General features: G+C 37.4%; 2 protein-coding genes across 2 annotated transcripts; both read right to left on the reverse strand.

The window, feature by feature from the left end:
- Positions 1–7,755: 7,755 nt before the first annotated feature.
- sult2st3 (sulfotransferase family 2, cytosolic sulfotransferase 3) lies at positions 7,756–11,458 on the reverse strand. The gene is made up of 6 exons (XM_084385932.1): positions 10,367–11,458; positions 9,696–9,904; positions 8,926–9,052; positions 8,314–8,408; positions 8,053–8,233; positions 7,756–7,929 (listed from the first exon to the last, which is right to left on the reverse strand). Exons 1-6 carry the CDS (start codon positions 10,503–10,505, stop codon positions 7,814–7,816), a joined length of 867 nt encoding a protein of 288 aa, XP_084242058.1. The 5' UTR covers positions 10,506–11,458; the 3' UTR covers positions 7,756–7,813.
- An 831-nt stretch (positions 11,459–12,289) lies between these two features.
- On the reverse strand, positions 12,290–18,896 carry tmem147 (transmembrane protein 147). Its single transcript, XM_084385933.1, has 8 exons — positions 18,805–18,896; positions 18,320–18,420; positions 17,871–17,940; positions 17,727–17,792; positions 16,107–16,243; positions 15,844–15,928; positions 15,535–15,656; positions 12,290–12,697 (listed from the first exon to the last, which is right to left on the reverse strand). The coding sequence occupies exons 2-8, from the start codon at positions 18,394–18,396 to the stop codon at positions 12,577–12,579; spliced, it is 678 nt and encodes a 225-aa protein (XP_084242059.1). The 5' UTR covers positions 18,397–18,420; positions 18,805–18,896; the 3' UTR covers positions 12,290–12,576.
- Between the last annotated feature and the right edge of the window lie 176 nt (positions 18,897–19,072).

A 19,072-nucleotide genomic window follows, 5' to 3' on the forward strand; every position in this document is an offset into this window, starting at 1 on the left:
GCACCAACTTATTTTGGCTCTGCAGATAAAAGTTAAAAGTCTGGAGCTAAAATGGCTTACTGTAAATGCTGGCAAATACCTGTGACCTGGTGAGTCCTCTGTGCTGGTACTGTGGACTCGTATAAGCATTTATTTAAAGGAGGAGCATAATGGAAAAAACAAGGGCCAATTACATACCCACAATGCAATGTATTGGTTTCTTCAAAAGGCCACCCACATGACCAGGCAGAAAGATCTCGGAATAGCAAAGAAAAATAAACTTAAATGGCTTGATCAGGAAATACAGCATGACACATGCTGACCCAGATAACAACACACAAACAACAACCCAGAAATAACACTCGGTCAATCTCTCTGTGCTTTGTTTTAAAATGTATAACTGCAGCATGTTTTTGTTATCATTATTATTATTTACAAAAATAAAAAAGACCTAAAAGTTTGTGTAGGTTTGTTAAGCCTAAAAAAAAGGATCGTTAAACTTAACTTTAACCCTTTGATGCATGCACGAATAAAACATTTTCACTAGTAGACAAATATAAATTGTACTTGCCTATAAAATTAAGCTAAATTTAATTAGTGATAATAATAAAAAGAATTTTAGAATTGGACTTGTGCCACAAGAGTAACCCGTGGCGCATGTATGACGTAGGATGTAGGAGTATCGTAAGCTTAGACGCCTCTCGCGGTTTAAACAAATAGGGCTATGCAACAAACTGAAGCTCCTCTTTTATTATACAGAAATCCTCCGACATTTCTCTTCAAAATTGCTAATTCGCGACCAGGGTTTTGTTTAGCTCTTTCCTCTGAGCTTCCACGTTCGTCATATTACGTTGTGCGTCGGGTCAGGGGTTAGTCTTCCACCCTAAATCAATGCGTACGGCCATCAGGCGGAAGCAAGTGATTATAGTTTATAAAGTTTTAAATATGGGTAGTTTCCTTACACAAACGCATGGATTCACTTCAGAAGGCATTTATTAACCTCCTGGAGTAAAAGTGGAGCACTTTGATCATGCATGGATGCACTTTTTTGGGCTTCAAATTTTCTCCAGCCAATCACTGCCATTATAAAGCTTGGAAGAGCCAGGACATTTTTTTTTATATATAACTCTGATTGAATTCGTCTAAAAGAAGCATGTCATATACACCTAGGATGACTTGAGGGTGAGTTAATCATGGGCTAATTTTTCTTTTTGGGTGAACTATAATAATAATTCGTTACATTTATATAGCACTTTTTCTGAGACCTCAAAGCACTTTACATATGGAAGGGGGGGATCTCCTCAACCACCACCAATGTGCAGCATCCACTTGGATGATGCGACGGCGGCCATATTGCGCCAGAACGCCCACCACACACCAGCTTACTGGTGGAGAGGAGACAATGATGAAGCCAATCAGTGTATGAGGATGATTAGGAGGCCATGATGGACAGAGGCCAAGGGGCAGATTTGGCCAGGATGCCGGGGTTACACCCCTACTCTTTTTCGAAGGACATCCTGGGATTTTTAATGACCACAGAGAGTCAGGACCTCGGTTTTACGTCTCATCCGAAGGACGGTGCTCTTTTGGCAGTATAGTGTCCCCGTCACTATACTGGGGCATTAGGACCCACACAGACCACAGGGTGAGCACCCCCTGCTGGCCTCACTAACACCTCTTCCAGCAGCAACCTAGTTTTCCCAGGAGGTCTCCCATCCAGGTACTAACCAGGCTCAGCCCTGCTTAGCTTCAGTGGGCAACCAGTCTTGGGCTACAGGGTGATATGGCTGCTGGCATAAACTACCCCTTTAAAGACATACATCATTCTTATGAAAATAGCTGAGATAGCTTGATGAACACAGATAAATTATCGCTATCATCTGTTTGTCTTCATGTTTCATCAGTCAAAACGTCTCTATTTGCATGTTATTATATCCATATATGAGGCATTTCCTGAAATGTCATAAGTTAAGATTATTATTTTTCAGTACTTCTATATGTACTCAAGTAAATTATTACTTAAATAGCAAAACTTTTACTTAAAGGGATAGTTCACCCAAAAATGAAAATTCTGTCAGTAATTACTCACCCTCATGTTGTTCCAACCCCGTAAGACCTTCGTTCATCTTCGGAACACAAATTAAGATATTTTTGATTAAATCTGAGAACAGTCTCACTCCTCCATAGGCTTCTAAGGGAATGAAACTTGCTGGCGCAAAAAAGTTATTAAAGAGATCGTTAATATAGTCCAAGTGACTACAGTGGCTCAATCTTTTGAGTCTTTTCACGTAGTGTTTTAGCGCAGCGCGTCTGTGTTGTACGTCACCACGTAGGCTCACTATTGGCCGACGCTTGTCATGTGTGTGATGCGTGTGACGTACAACACAGACGCGCTGCGCTAAAACACTACGTGAAAAGACTCGAGGCCCAGAGAGAAGGAAATGAAAAGTGGAATAAAGTCGTTATTTTTGTTTGTTTTTTGCGCACAAAAAGTATTCTCGTCGCTTGATATACTTAAGATTGAGCCACTGGAGTCACTTGGACTATATTAACGATCTCTTTAATAACTTTTCTGGGCCAGCAAGTTTCATTCGCTTAGAAGTCTATGGAGGAGTGAGACTGCTCTCAGATTTAATCAAAAATATCTTAATTTGTGTTCCGAAGATGAACGAAGGTCTTACGGGGTTGGAACAACATGAGGGTGAGTAATTACTGACAGAATTTTCATTTTTAAACAATTCCCCATCGTAAGTACACATTGATGGCCTAAGACACGAAACGAGCGGTTTGTGTGAGAAAACGAACAGTATTTATATCGTTTATACCTCTTGTACACAACCAAGCGCTTTCCGGCGCTTGCGCAGACTAAAAGCCAGAACGCACACACGTCACACAACAGGAAGCGCGCGCGCCCTCAGATCACTTGGACGTGGTTGTGTACAAGAGGTAAAAATTATATAAATACTGTTCGTTTTCTCACACAAACCGCTCGTTTCGTGTCTTAGGCCATCAATGTGTACTTACGATGGGGAATTGTTTAATTTGGACTTCTCTGTGCATGCTCTTTGAGGTGGTGACCATAGACCTGCATTATATGACTGACAGACAAGAACGGTTTGACCTAAAAATATAAAAATTGAAACTACCGCGGAAACAAAGACACCTACATCTTGGATGCCCTTGAGGTAAGCTAAAACATACCAACATTTTATTTCAAAGTGAACTATCCCTTTAAGTACAATTGACTCTTTCCACCACTGAATATATTTCTGGTCACTATATAATTTCCATTCTTCCATTTGTGTTATTTGACAGTTCTGATAAGTTCACTCTTAATCTAAAATGTGGGAATAGCAATAAATACATTATAATGGGTAAGAAAAATGTAAATGTTCTAAAGGAGACTGTTTCAAGTAAATATTCAGCCATGGATGAGAACAGAATGACAGAATCAAAGGAAATAAATTCCTTTGCAAGACTTAAAGATGTAAAGAGGACTGCGAGTTTATGTCAGACAGCCCTGCCTTTCTTTATCTCTCTACATCCCTGGAGTGTCGACACTAGTCCAAATAAAAGCTGACCCTTTGTTCTTGAGAGAGTCGAGACGAGAGAGTCGCTGTCATCCACGCCCATGGACACCCACCATGCCATGTAGGCCTTTCCAGGGACAATCTGAGAGGAGACACTTTGATATCCGTCTGTTCCAGTGTCCATCCTGTCCTAATGATGTCAGCTGATCGTTTATCTGTGTTCGATGCACATGCGCACTGCAGCGGCCGTCAATACGCCAGCTGTCTAGCGCAGACAATACGTGAGGATATATGGTTCCTCTGCCCAATCAGGAAGCAACAATGTCACCACCGTGATTGCCTATATGCCTGAAAAATGCCCTCGACACGCCTGGACGATGCCTACGCTCACACGTGTGTCCCGCCCAAAGTGCCCCAATTACAGGAAATCACAGGAAGTTCATTAGCGTTATCGGTAAAGAGGGAGTCTGCAGCGGACCCCAGCGCAGTCACGTACGGCACAGGCCCTGGGGTGAAATGCCCTCAGAGGAGAAGAACTAGGCCTACGCTTTACCGGTTTCACATCACATACACTAGTCAGCACGTACACAACAACGCGAGTGCAAACTGAGCGCATTCACATTATGTCAATGCCAGTTTACGTGCGCCGAATCTGACAACCAATCACAGTACGTCACAAGCTTCATTTGAATATTCTGGAACTGAATTAAATTAATGTGTTTGTTTACAATGAGTCCATTTCGTTGAAAGTGAAACTATTCAAGCACAAAGCAGCTCAATCTCTGGAGGTGGTGATTGAAGAATAAAGCAATAAAATGATAACTGGTAAACACGGCCTTGAGTGGATAATTGCTTTATTACAGTTGTCAGTTGCGCTGAAAAATAGCCTCCATTTTCTTTCCGTTTAATTTCACTGCTGTCCAAGAGAAACACTGTTAACAGAAATCTTGTTTGTATTTGTTTCTGTCCTACGGGTAAATGCAGATATTTAAAGGATTAGTTCACTTCAAAATGAAAATTCTGTCATCATTTACTCACCCTCAAGTTGTTTCAAACCTGTATGGATTTCTTTCTTCTGTTGGAACACAAAAGAATATATTTTTATATATTAACAGTTGATGTACCCCACTGACTTCCAAGGAAGCCAAAGAAACCTCATTAACAGAAATACACTGACAAGTCAAGAGGTTAATTGTGCCACTTTTGTTTTTATATGCATTAAACTGCAGATAAACTTAAATCATATTAAGCTCTTTTTATTGGGAATGATTATATGAAGGTATATTGAAACAAAACCAGCAGGAAACAGATGTTTGGACACTCTGATAAACTCAAGTGATAAAAACAGTCCTTCTCAAAGATAGCAAGCTTCAAAAGAAAGTTTTGTAACATTATACATTTATAAAATTATATATTTAAGTCTTTACTGTCACTTTGATCAACTTAATGCATCCTTGCTGAAAAATTAAAACAATTCTTACTGACCCCAAACTTTTGAATGGTAGTGTATAACGTTGCAAAAGCTTTCTATTTCAGATAAATGCTGTTCTTTTGAACTTTCGATTCATCAAATCATTTTTTTTTTTTTACTGTTTTCAGCATTTGCTTTGAATTTAATGGGATTTTTCAGCATCTACCATGAAATTGGAAATTTTTAAAGAATATTGCTGGTCTTATCAAGCACAATTTATTGGTCAACAACATTACTTAAAAAAAAAACAACAACATAAAAATGTCATGAATTTATACAAATTCTAATATATTGATAAAATAATTTCTGCTTCTGAAAGATGTCACACAACCCTCTTTATAATTTTTTTTTTTCCCATGACAAAATTAAGTCCCAAAATGCAGTTTTCCTGTTGTATATAAACATGTAAATATGTCAGATTACAAGGTACACCTTTTATGTTTGGGGTCAGGAAGATAAATTTTAAAGAATTTAATAATTTATTATTCAGAAAGGATAAATTCGATCAAAAGCGATAGTAAAGACATTTATAATGTTGCAAAAGATTTCTATTTCAAATAAATGCTGTTCTTTTTAACTTTGTTCATCAAAGAATCCTGAACACACACACACACACACATACATACATATATATATATATATATATATATATATATATATATACAGTGAGGAAAATAAATATTTGAACACCCTGCTATTTTGCAAGTTCTCCCACTTAGAAATCATGGAGGGGTCTGAAATTGTCATCGTAGGTGCATGTCCACTGTGAGAGACATAATCTAAAAAAAAAAAATCCAGAAATCACAATGTATGATTTTTTAACTATTTATTTGTATGATACAGCTGCAAATAAGTATTTGAACACCTGAGAAAATCAATGTTAATATTTGGTACAGTAGCCTTTGTTTGCAATTACAGAGGTCAAACGTTTCCTGTCGTTTTTCACCAGGTTTGCACACACTGCAGGAGGGATTTTGGCCCACTCCTCCACACAGATCTTCTCTAGATCAGTCAGGTTTCTGGGCTGTCGCTGAGAAACATGGAGTTTGAGCTCCCTCCAAAGATTCTCTATTGGGTTTAGGTCTGGAGACTGGCTAGGCCACGCCAGAACCTTGATATGCTTCTTACAGAGCCACTCCTTGGTTATCCTGGCTGTGTGCTTCGGGTCATTGTCATGTTGGAAGACCCAGCCTCGACCCATCTTCAATGCTCTAACTGAGGGAAGGAGGTTGTTCCCCAAAATCTCGCAATACATGGCCCCGGTCATCCTCTCCTTAATACAGTGCAGTCGCCCTGTCCCATGTGCAGAAAAACACCCCCAAAGCATGATGCTACCACCCCCATGCTTCACAGTAGGGATGGTGTTCTTGGGATGGTACTCATCATTCTTCTTCCTCCAAACACGTTTAGTGGAATTATGACCAAAAAGTTCTATTTTGGTCTCATCTGACCACATGACTTTCTCCCATGACTCCTCTGGATCATCCAAATGGTCATTGGCAAACTTAAGACGGGCCTTGACATGTGCTGGATTAAGCAGGGGAACCTTCCGTGCCATGCATGATTTCAAACCATGACGTCTTAGTGTATTACCAACAGTAACCTTGGAAACTGTGGTCCCAGCTCTTTTCAGGTCATTGACCAGCTCCTCCGGTGTAGTTCTGGGCTGATTTCTCACCTTTCTTAGGATCATTGAGACCCCACGAGGTGAGATCTTGCATGGAGCCCCAGTCCGAGGGAGATTGACAGTCATGTTTAGCTTCTTCCATTTTCTAATGATTGCTCCAACAATGGACCTTTTTTTCAGATTATGTCTCTCACAGTGGACATGCACCTACGATGACAATTTCAGACCCCTCCATGATTTCCAAGTGGGAGAACTTGCAAAATAGCAGGGTGTTCAAATACTTATTTTCCTCACTGTGTATATATATATATATTATATATATATATATATATACACCCCCCACAAATGTTAAGCAGCACAACTGTTTTCAACATTGATAATAATAATAATAATAATAATAAGCAAATCAGCATATTAGAATGATTTCTGAAGGTTCATTTATCACAGCAATGAATTACATTTTAAAAAAAAATGTTTAAATAGAAAACAGTTATTTTAAATTGTATGAAATTGCACATTACTGTTTTTGCTGTATTTTGGCTCAAATAACTTAGTGAGCAGAAGAGACTTCTTTTAAAAACTTTAAAAATCTTACCAATTTAAAAAAAAATTAATGGTAGTGTATATATATATATATACTTTTTGATTGTGAATAATTATATGAAAGTATATGGAAACATTTGTTATGCTTGGTGCAAATCCAACAGGAAATAGATTTTGGGATACTCTGATTATCAAGTGATATTTCACTGTAAAAATAAATAAATAAATAAATAAATAAATAAATACATAAATAAATAAATCTTCTCAAAGATAAATCTCATTATTTTGCAGCAATACATGAATTAAATGTAAATGCAACTGACTACATTTCACTGTGTTAGTGCTTGCAACTTCACCCAGTGACACAAAGCAATGCAAACAGACGTCAGGATGTTGCATCCTAGCCGCCGTTATGTTGTAAAACCCAACACTGGTTTAACTGTCATAGACTTTAACATCTTATCATCTTAAGCAATCCCAACAGATCTTCAGGACACCAGAGGACGTTGCAGCAATAACTCTTTCACGCTGTGCTGCCTGATGGGGAATGGAACCTTAAACTCGAATAAACAACTTAGAAACCAAGTCAAGTAAACCATCACACATTGCAACTATGACTGTTTATTTTGATGTGCACTGAGATGCTATTACAAAAAGATTCGCTCATTTCTCATCCCATGGGAATCTGATGTTACTTCCTTTCATTTCCTCCTGAATTACAGCTGTGAATTTGGCATCAAGTTCAGGGCTGAAGTGATTCTTCCAGTCTCCAGCGATACCTTTAAATAAGCAGAATGGTTTCAGTCAAAAACATAAATGGGATGAACCAACTGAGTATGTATGTTTATTATTAAAACTGTACAGTGTTTTAAAATGTGTCAGTACTGTTTAAATGCTTGCACCTTTTCTGAGGAAGTTTGACTTCTTCTTGTCCAAAACGACATCCGGCACCAGAGAGTAGTTTGACATGTTGTTTGTTTTCATATTTTTGAAAGTGCCGTTATTGACCACACGATCCAGAGCGTCTGCGCTGAGCTCCCGACCGAGGAAGTTTAAAATCCGCTCCACGATTTCACGGAGGTCCTTTAATTACAAAAAGAAAGAACTGCAAGTCACTCATTCTCTCTGATACCTGAAGGACTAATACTTTCCCTTCACTTTACCTGAATCATTTCTTCATAGGTGATGTACAGAATTCTGTCCCCAAGCTCAGGGTTTCGCCAACTTTTCACATGGTCAGTCCACTTCCCGAAAAGAACTGTGCAAGCAATTGCAAATCAATCATTGCAATATTTATGACACACTCCATTCATTCATACTGTCTGATGTGTGATACTGTACTGTAAAATACTGAAATAAATGCTTCAATAGTGATTTTAAAGCGGCAACATCAATATATCAAAACACACCAAAGTTCAAGAACTAGTCAATAATGATCAGGATAGAACTGTTTTCAACATTGAAATAATCAGAAATGTTTCTTGTGCAGCAAATCAGCATTTTAGAATGATTATTTCTGAAGAATCATGTGACACTGAAGACTGGAGTAATGATGCTGAAAATTCAGCTTTGCATCACAGGAATAAATTACATTTTAAAATAGATTAAAATAGAAAACAGTCATTTCAATTTTTACTGCGTTTTTAATCAAATAAATGCGACTTCTAATCGGACTAATCGGTGAGCGACTTCTTCATAAGAGACTGCTTTAAAAAAAAAAAAAAGTATTAACGAGCTCAAACTTTTGAATGTTAGTGTATATTTCAATCCCTCACCTTTTCCTGACAGGAATTTGTCTGTGAATTCTTCAAATGTTCCAGGGTCTTCAAGGAAAGTTGCCATTTTATGAAAGTGGAAAGATGAGACTAGAACATCTTTAGGATTCCGAGCAACGTAGATTACCTGAAGAGGAAAGTAAAGATATCATGATTAGAGCCATGCAACCTGACTGACTGGCCGGACGGACGTGTTTCTGGATATGAAATCACCCAAAACACACACTGTGCAAAAATGCAAGGATATTGCCACTGATTCCTTATGATGCCATAATGTACTGAGAATTATACAGTGAAACCAATGCAGACAAGGTCATTTTGCGTCATAACACACGCAACTGCTGTCAAGGATAACAATAATAAAACACTCTGTGATAATAGATTTGATAATAGGGTTAACTGTTGTGTTATTCATTTCTAATCACAATTATGGGGATTGTTTAGGCTTATAAGCTCAGTTTAGGGGTTGACTCTTAGGTCTGATCATAATTTTTAGTTTACACTATATGTGACAACAACAATGCACATTATAACACAGACAGAAATAATATATGATGTTTATAAACACTATTGTGGTGAGCAGTGTAGTGATTATCTTTGATGAATGCTAAATATCACATCCATGCATGCACAGATATTACCTTTTATTTTCATCTCAAAATTCACGAATGGTCACAAAAACAAACAAAAAGACTAGTATCATCAGAAAGCAAAAACAAAACAAAAACCAGACTCTATAAAATCTATAGAGTGACTGCTGTTTTCTATACCTTGGCCTTGGAGTTGAAAAAAGAGGGAGGCATCAAATGACAAGGCATGTGGGAGACGATGGCTCGCGGTGAAGGGAATTTATCGAGGACCAGTGGAGCTCGGTTTTCCTCCAGCCATGGAACCCTCTCCCAGTTGGGGATGGTTTGCACTGAGGTCAGGTCTCCTCCATTCAGGAGTGGGGGAAGAATTTCCTGCATCCATGTTGTACCTGAAAAAAACAGGCAGGGGTTAATGAGGATGCACTGATCGCCTTCATGCATGTTACATTTATACTTGCATTTGATTTAGGAAACACACATCATCGTGCATTACGCTGAATTTCTCAAAATATCTCTCCATGACATTTGCACAAGAGAATGCATTAGCCTGATGTTCAGTATTTAAACCTGAATGCTTATAATAGAGTTAGTGGAGTGATTTGCAGTCTGAGGAGGATCACAATGCAGACACTGTCATCCAAAGCAAATGACATTGCATTCAAAGGAAACATTTGATCAGTTCACAAGGAATCGAACTCATGATTGCTCTTTGTGGTTTCTGCATCGTTTAACTGCTGCACAATTTTAAGATGTTGATTTGTTTAGCAAACTGTGCAAGTAGATTAAGACGTGTTGCTGAATGCATAAGAGGAGAAATAAACATTAGGCATTGAAAACAGAGTTGAACTTACCAGATTTTGGATAGGTTACAGCAAAGATATCGTCATCTTTAACTTGAAAATTCTGGAGGTAGTTGAGACTTTCATCTGTGTGAGCAATCGTAGGCAGCATGAGACCATGGTAAAGCCGATACAAATCGCTGTCCGCCATCCTCTGCTGACCGGACTTTGCAAAACAAGGACGTTTTGTTCACCGTGTTCTCTGTGAATTCAAATTCACTTGTGCTTGGAAGGGAGGAGAGAGAGTGAACGAGAGAGAGAGTGAGAGAGAGAGAGAGAGAGAGAGAGAGAGAGAGAGAGAGTGAGAGTGAGAGAGTGAGTTTGACGGTGAGAGCATTCATTAACTCAACAGGGAGCCGTATATTTGCTGCTGACATTCACAGGAGCGTTTGGGGGAAAGGTTACTTGGGTCCAAGTACACAAACAAAGGAGGATTTTAAGTGCACAAAACCGAAAGGAAAAAAGATAGCTGCAAAGTCTTTTATAAGGACAGAAAGAACAAGCAAACAAACAAACCATGGTACATGGAATCAAATCGTTATATATATTTTATGATTACTATGCATAGGTATTTGCGTGATAGGCTACTTCAGAGAAATACATTGCATTTAAAAAATTGTTTTATAAAACACCATGAGAATTTTTTTTTTTTAATGAAGGAGAAAGTATAAAATGTTAGAAGAGAGAAAGAAAGAAAATTTGAGAAGTAAAGTTTAAAAGAAAAAAATTAAAGAGTCCAAAAGAAAGACGGAAAACATTTATGTAACAAATGTCGAAGGACAAATCAAAGGAATCAAAGAATGTTTCAAAGAGTTTGAAGGACGAAAACTTTAAAAGACAGTTTGAAAAAAGTTACATAAAAACATTGTTTTGAAAGAAAGATCATAAGATGATTTAGAAGTAAGCTGAAAACCTGCCCTGCTAGATGAACGCATGTGAGACTAGAGAGAGTTTGATTGTTTATCAGCAGCATTGAGTCATCAGACTGACAAAGAGTCTCTACTGTACAGGTAATGTAATACATGTGAGACAGTGACCCGTAATCCAAGAGTGAAACACCAACGGGTTTCGCTCTTTATTCAATTCTTTTCACAAATCACACTCAGGTGTGCTTATGGAGAATAAAAAAAACACTGCTCCTTGATTTTAAACCGACAGAACTGGTTTGTTGGCACATGATTGTTTTTGCGGTTTTATAACTTGCTAGATAGTCGATAAGAAGGCTCCGCCCACCTATGGGGGACAACAAGTTCAAGTTACCATAGTACACTTTCTATGAGGACAAAATGAAGTGAATGCACAGGTTTAAATCCACTTGATTGCATGCATCCACAATAGTCTTTTTTTAAAGGATTTTTTAATCAATCAGGAGGCAGTTCTGCAGATTGAAAAATACAAAAACTTAAAATAACCAAATCTATTGGATATTTCACTTCATTTCCCCAATAGAACTGAATGTGTAATTATGGTAAATAAGTATAGCAGACTTGTATATAAAATCCTGACTGTATCTATAATGTGTTACGACCTAAAACCAGCATGCACGTGTCCAAAGTGCACCTTATACTGGTCAAGAAGTCAGTTCTATCTATGGCTATGAACATCATCAGTAGTGTTTTTCAGCAGAGATAAATCAAAAGCTGTGTACTAAACCACTCCCTGGTCATTATGATTTGGATTTTTTTCTTTTCTTACAATTCATCAAAACTCATAGTTAAACCCGAGGAAATGTTGATATTGACGAAGATTAATAAATACTGTTCATTGTAGTTATTTAAAGTTAACAAATCATGCTTCATTGTCAAATGTACCAATTAACATTTTTGTAGTCAATGCTTTAACATATTTAGTTCTTTATCAATGCTGGGTTTGGTTTGCTCAGAGAATATTTCATTTTATGATAACTAAATTCAATCATACAAAAACTGCAAAGGATTTTTGTCCCATCTGGTCTTTATTTATAAATTAGTTCGTGATTAAGAAGGTAAGTTTCACCATAACAGGTTTCTTTCCCAAAATCGTCCAAGCATTCCTTCGTATTGAAAGCATATGTTTATTTAGTTAATCGAGTTATGTAAAAACATGTTCACTAATAAAAGTTATACTATCACAGTCTCTTTGAGGCAGATACAAAAGTTCAATGTAGGAATGTGGAGTTGCTCTTTAAATACTTGAAATGCCCCGTGTGTGTGTGTGGTGGCACTGTACAGTACACAAAACGATCAGTTGCTGTGAACGAGTGTGACGAACAGGAAGAGTGAACAGAGGGAGATGGCACCAGTGAGCAAGGCCTTCACGAGGAGAGCCGTCCAGCTGCCCAGGAGGAAGACATGTACGAACAGCCTGGAGGAGAGACACAAACGTGGAGTAAAACCTCACAACAGAGTATAACAAGATTATTTTAAGTGTCCCAATGATGCCATTTTAAAAGTTCCTCATCCTACAATATGTTTACACGCATCCGAGGTTAAAAACACTTTAATTTTCTTTAAAATATACATAGCAAATCACCTCTTTTCTCACAGTGTCTGAAACAGTTCAATGAAAGATTCGGTCTCGCTAAACCCCTCCTTTAGGAGAGCCTACTCTGCTCTGATTGGTCAGATGGTCCAGTCTGTTGTGAATGGTCTAGCGTTTACAGCCCATGTCAGAAATGAAACACCCATTACCATGTCTGAATTTCAGCTCTGGAGTCTTCCTCAGCACTTGATACACAGTGATACAAACAGTAACAACGGTGTCGGTTTTAACATTTAAATTTGAGCCCAAGTCTTCACTTTTTTTGAAGTGCATGTAAAGTGGATTTGCGGTCTCAGCACAGAAAACAACTTCCAGTCTCAGCTACAGCTACAGTGTTTGAATGCGGGTCAAAGTAGACGTTGTTCGCGAATAGCCAATGAAGACCATAGGCTGGCATTATGCAAATTTGTTACAAACATACGTAGGTTTGTGCAGGAAGTAAGACTGAAGTTACTGACGACACGTTTCAGGCAATTCAGAATCGGTTCTTTCTTTTGGGAGACAATAACTCATTATCAGGCACTTTGATCTTTGATATTTTTCAGACATTTTATATTCACAAACAGCTATATTACACACTACATGTTATATAAACGAAACATTCATTTTCCAAAAAGGTAATATGAAAATAACGGTACTACACTAATGCTGTATCCCAAAATGCAGATCACTCTACTTGACATTTTTAATGTCATAAACTAGTGCTGTCAAACGATTAAAATATTTAATCGCGATTAATCGCATTAATGTCATAGTTAACTCACGATTAATCGCACATTTTTATCTATTCTAAATGTCTCTTGATTTCTTGTTGTCCCATTCTTTTTTCTCATTTTAATGCTCTTATCAACATGGAAAAGTGGATCGGCTTGCTTTGTGCAAAAGTTTTTTTTATTGAAAACAACATTGGCATATACTGTAGTGTTCAATTTCACACTAACATTCTCACTTGGAGCAAATAATCTCTCACACAATGTAACACTGTCCATCAATAAAAGGGTGAAAGAAATACTGACGAGGTCCCGGAGAATTCGCATCAGCTGTGTGTGTGCTTGGCCATCAAGTGGTATTTCAGACTGGACGTGCTGCGATGATAGCTCAGTTCACAACGACAAAACACACAGATCACTTTGGTCTTGTCAATTGAACCATTTGGCCACTTTTTTCAAATTAAACTTTCCATTCAGAACCTTATTGGCATCCATTTCGGCGTCTTGTCCTCATCATTCATCCACTCAAAACGTAACGTTAAAGGGGGTCGCACATTGGACGAGAAGCGAAGCGCAGCGCCTCGTATTTAAAATTCGAACACATTATTCTCTATGAGTGTACATACACCGGCGGCACCATTCGGCGTTTTTATTTAACTGAGAAAGTGCGCGTCCGATGTGCGATACAAGTTGTCCTAGACGCGGCTTCTCGTCCACTCTTTGGCCGGCTCGCAAGCCCAAACAAGTGTGTGCGGCGTGCCTGTTGTTTTGTTTCAGGTCTAGCTAGATCCGGTGGTGTTGTAGTTTTACTAACGTTACTAGTTGTTGCAAAAGCATGTGAAAAAAACCTACAAAGTTTGCTAGGCGTTAATCGCGCGATAAAAAAAATGTACGCCGTTAAAATAGGTTTGCGTTAACGCCGTTAATAACGCGTTTAACTGACAGCCCTATCATAAACATAACTACTTTTATATTTTCAAAGAAAACTGAAAATGTGAAATAACTGCATGATGCTCACATGCAAAATGAGAAAGTCATATTACAATAATACAGCATACTATTGTTTTGCTCTGTAATATGTTCTGTTTCAGACACTATTTTTAGAAAATAGTAGGCAGTGTACATGGCACACTGTCCAGTAGCTAGTATTTCCAAACAGCCAGTAACTAAAGCAAATTAAATAAAAATGTATGGCAACAGTGCCATCTGGAGGAAGAACAAACAAGTGCAACAGTTGTCTTAAGCAACAGCAGAAACTCTATAATGTAAAATAAGCACCTTTTAAGATAAATTAACAGAAAATACAAACAGAAAATAAAAAACTATTATTAAATAATATCAACTTGACTCAGCTTTGATATTTGTAGATTAATTTAGGTTTTAAATAGGGATTTAAGAGACTTTTGGCACATTTAATGTTTTGCTCTATATATTTACAAAAGCTACATTTAAATTACAGTCATGTTAATGTTACATTTTAAAATTAATATATTATTTTGAAATGTTTATATCTGGAGCGGAAAACAAAATCATTTCATTTTTCCTCAGATTTTGCATGTGTTCGTTAGCGCAAATCCCTCATTTAAAAAATAGACTGACTTACAGAGAAATGCTGTTCAACAGTGAAAATTACTGAGAATCACTTTATATGTTATGACCAAAAATGTATTTTTATAACTGATATTGTGTACAGTAGATAGGATAAACAACTGTTTAGCACTTTTATAATATGCCAAAGTAAAGCAGAACACTGATTAAATTTGGAAAAATAAGCACTAATATTATCCACTTAAAATATTTATCTAAACCCTGTTTACTAGAAACTTGCCACATTAAAAATACTCAGTACAAACTAAGAAGTACTGATGAAATGCTGATGTATGACAGCTCTGTTATAATACCTTAGTTTAAAAACTGTGCCAAAAATAAATGTGTGACTGCGATACTCACTCCATTAGAAATCCCTTATAAACACACAATCCCAGCAGGACGGTGACAGGAAGACGGAAGCTTTTGGGAAGGTCGTATCGAGTGAACATCCATACTACTGCTGCCATGGCAATATAATGTACCTGATATGATTAAAACAAATAAGTTCAGGCATAGGATAAAGAAACATGAGCGAGTAAAACTGACAAGAAATTGAATTTTTTTTTTATAAAATCACATTTAATGTTACAATATTACAGAACAATAAAAAAAGTGTGATGCAGACTTTGTGATGCAAGCAAACAAAAACAAAGTAAGCACATATCTTACCAGACTGATGTTTGAATCAAAGCTCATCTGGATGTATTTCCAGTCAAACTCAATGCCACGAGCTCCCACCCATAACGGTATACATCTGTTTAGAACAGCCAGACAAAAACAGTTTCTTATAGTACTGATCATTTCTATAACTTGGGACTACGAGCTTATGTATTATAACTAAACAAAAATGCACAACTAAAAACATACATTAATTTCTATTGGTTTGTGCAGGTGAAAAATTGTCAAGATCTCTGTCAGGATGATCAGAATACCTTGACATGATGAGCTCCGCTGTGGCCCAGCCCATAGCTGCCACCATGATCTTATACTCGCCCTTCCCAGCATTCTTAGACATAACCAGATGAAGACCTAGAAGATCGGCCATGTCCACCGTGGCCTTCATGAACTCCTGGGGTTAACGGCACAAAATGAATGGAGTTAAATGAGTCTTATGACTATATGGTAAACATGGATTATTTGTACTGTCAGCAGGGCTGAAACAACAACACATGAACAAATTGCGAAAGCAAAGCTTTAAACCAAAGTCTTCAACACGGTTCCTGGAGAACCACTGTCCTGTAAGGTTTTATTTCCAACCTGCTTCATAACACCTACATGTGATTTTCAAGCGATCCTGAAAAGCTTGATTTGCTAGTTCAGGAGTTTTTGATCAGAGTTGGAGCTAAACTTTGCACGACAGTGGAGAAGGGTTGAAGACCTCTGCCTTACAGGGCTAGAAAAATTAACATTTTAACATTTACTCAACCTCAATAGCCGTTTCCATCCAAAGTTGCGAATTTAACCTATGTGCAAAATTGGCAAATTGCACAAAACATTTGCGAATAAAGCACCTTTTCCATCTAGTGAGTCGAAGAGAACAAAATCCTCACTTCCTGATAAACTGGTGATACTTTGATGCAGCAGCAGAAGCCACTGTATATAATAATGTTTGTATATATTACTCATCCGAGTGCACAGACGAGACGCAATAAACACGGTCATGTTATCCTGCTTTCTCAGGTGGATACCTGCTGTTTGGGAACGCAGTCATATAAGACAGTTACTTTGCTCAGGCATTTCAGAATGACCAAATCAGCATTTCAGACGCTGTGCAAGAGATCGGTCTGCTGGTTGGTCCAGTTATACATGTCTTTTTTGAATTTATTCGGTAAATGTGTTTCCATCAAAGATGATGCGCATGTTTTCTTATCAGATAAAAAAAATGAGTGCATAAATGTGCATTTTTAGAATTTAAGCACATCTTGGTGTTTCCATCCAGCATTTTTTTATGCGATTTCCCAAAATGTGCATAAAAATAGGTGGATGGAAACATAGCTATTGTCATTCCCGATGCATATGGCTTTCTTTCTTCAGATAAACACAAACGAACATTTTTAGGAAAATAATCAATCTCTACGTATCCATATACCTAATGCCATTGAATGGCTGCCACTCGGATGACACTTAAAAAAAACACACACACACAGCGATCGTGACAGTAATCCATACGACCCCAGTGGATGAATCAAATGCTTGTGAATTGAAACAATAGGTGTGAGAAAAAAACTATTATTTTTTAACTATAAATCATTGTGTCCGGTCTTCTCATACGAGCGGCACAAGTGTCGGTCCTCTGTGCTTCTGCGTAACTTCTCGCTCGTACTTCATGTGTCACAAAATCCCTCTCATGAACACTCGTATGACAGTAGACCTAAAGCAATGATTTATAGTTAAAGCTAATTTTTTTAACACTTTTTTTACGAACTATCTCTATAATTTGGGATATTTCGATTCAAAGCCCTGTTTATACTAACAATTGTCTGTAGAAAAATGCATAATGAAAATCTTCTAAATGAATGAAGAGTGTGAAATTCAGCCCAGAGACAGCTTACCCCAACAAAATCATACACGCCAGCTCCTCCCTCCCAGGTGGGGAAAAATGTGGCAAGAAACATCATCTGAAAGCGATATCACAGATTTACAGATGACATTCACATTTACGAAACATCTTTGTGAGGACCAATAGACTCAATCACCTTGCACAGCTGCACGAAGAGGTACGTAGCACCTGCTTGGACACATCTCCAAAATGCATTATATTCCGATCTGCCAAAAAAACAAAGTGTGAAGATTAGAACAGTGATCACAGCTAGAAAGATTTTTTTTTTTTTTAAATCTTTGTAGCATCCATCATCAACAGCTGAAAACAGTTGGATGATTGTACAGTAAGAAGAATCCCAATGTTACATTTGCAAACATGTGGAAGGAACAAGGAAGTCTCATATTGAACACATTAGTTTGGCATATGGCACATGACATAAGAAGATTACACTGTACACTTACTTCAGCATATAAAACAAACATCACGTCTTAAATAATACATACTGTAGCACCAATATTGAGGCGATAATTTCTATACAATTCCATCAACATTTATATTTTACTCCACAAAAAAAAAAAAAAAAAAAACCGTTTAAATACTTACAATCCACTGCATTTGTAAGTAATGAAATATGGAAAATAGGCCAAGGAAAAACAGTTTCCGAAATGAAAGAGCGTCATGGTATAGACTTTCCTCCTCAGATCCTGTTAATATAGAAAAAGAAAAAAACCCATCAGATTTATTCAAAATCAGGACTAAATAAACGTTTACGAAATGTTTTAATAAGGCGAATATTCCTGGTGTGACAAGTTTATAATTGTATCTACACAAAATACAGTATATATAATGTTATAGATATATTACATCGATTTAAATGTTGATATTAAATGGTGTATTAAAACGTAAACATGTTAAAGCTCCTCATCTAACGTTACTAACGTTATGTATCGTCATCAGACAGCGTGCTCATATCGTGAGAAAATACTCGATATATAATTACAGTAAAACTTTTTATACAAGTATTTGTTTCTAGAACTGATTTAATACTTCTGCCATTAATCAGTTAAAAGATTATTAGATTTTCTTACCAACAAAATCGCGATTTTAGAATGACAGGCGCAGGTCAAATAATCCTCCTGTGCATCACTGTTAAATGTCCGAGCGGATGCGCTCTCTGTCTTACTGTAGTTCCGCTGCTCATTCTACAGCAAATTAAACAAAATAGCAACTAGCGTGACACAGAACTATTAGCACCTTAAGTTGGTCTGCCAACCGCCAGTTAAACCTAAAAAGAAGAAGAAGAAGAACAGAACTATTAAAATGGCTAGGTTTCATTCAATATCCTCCTGGGACCCA

This window comes from Rutilus rutilus (assembly GCF_951802725.1).
Source record: "Rutilus rutilus genome assembly, chromosome: 17".
Taxonomy (NCBI): Eukaryota; Metazoa; Chordata; class Actinopteri; order Cypriniformes; family Leuciscidae; genus Rutilus; species Rutilus rutilus.

Bases quoted from the DNA above. Each gene is read 5' to 3' on its own strand.
- tmem147 (XM_084385933.1), bottom strand. From the start codon at position 18,396: ATGACGCTCTTTCATTTCGGAAACTGTTTTTCCTTGGCCTATTTTCCA. The intron at 17,941-18,319 runs GTAAGTATTTAA...TTTTTTTGGCAG, and splicing joins ACTTACAAATGCAGTGGATT to ATCGGAATATAATGCATTTT. The intron at 15,657-15,843 runs GTAAGATATGTG...TAATCATATCAG, and splicing joins TTGATTCAAACATCAGTCTG to GTACATTATATTGCCATGGC.
- sult2st3 (XM_084385932.1), bottom strand. From the start codon at position 10,505: ATGGCGGACAGCGATTTGTATCGGCTTTACCATGGTCTCATGCTGCCT. The intron at 9,905-10,366 runs GTAAGTTCAACT...TGTTTTTTTCAG, and splicing joins TGTAACCTATCCAAAATCTG to GTACAACATGGATGCAGGAA. The intron at 9,053-9,695 runs GTATAGAAAACA...TTTCCTCTTCAG, and splicing joins TTTTCAACTCCAAGGCCAAG to GTAATCTACGTTGCTCGGAA.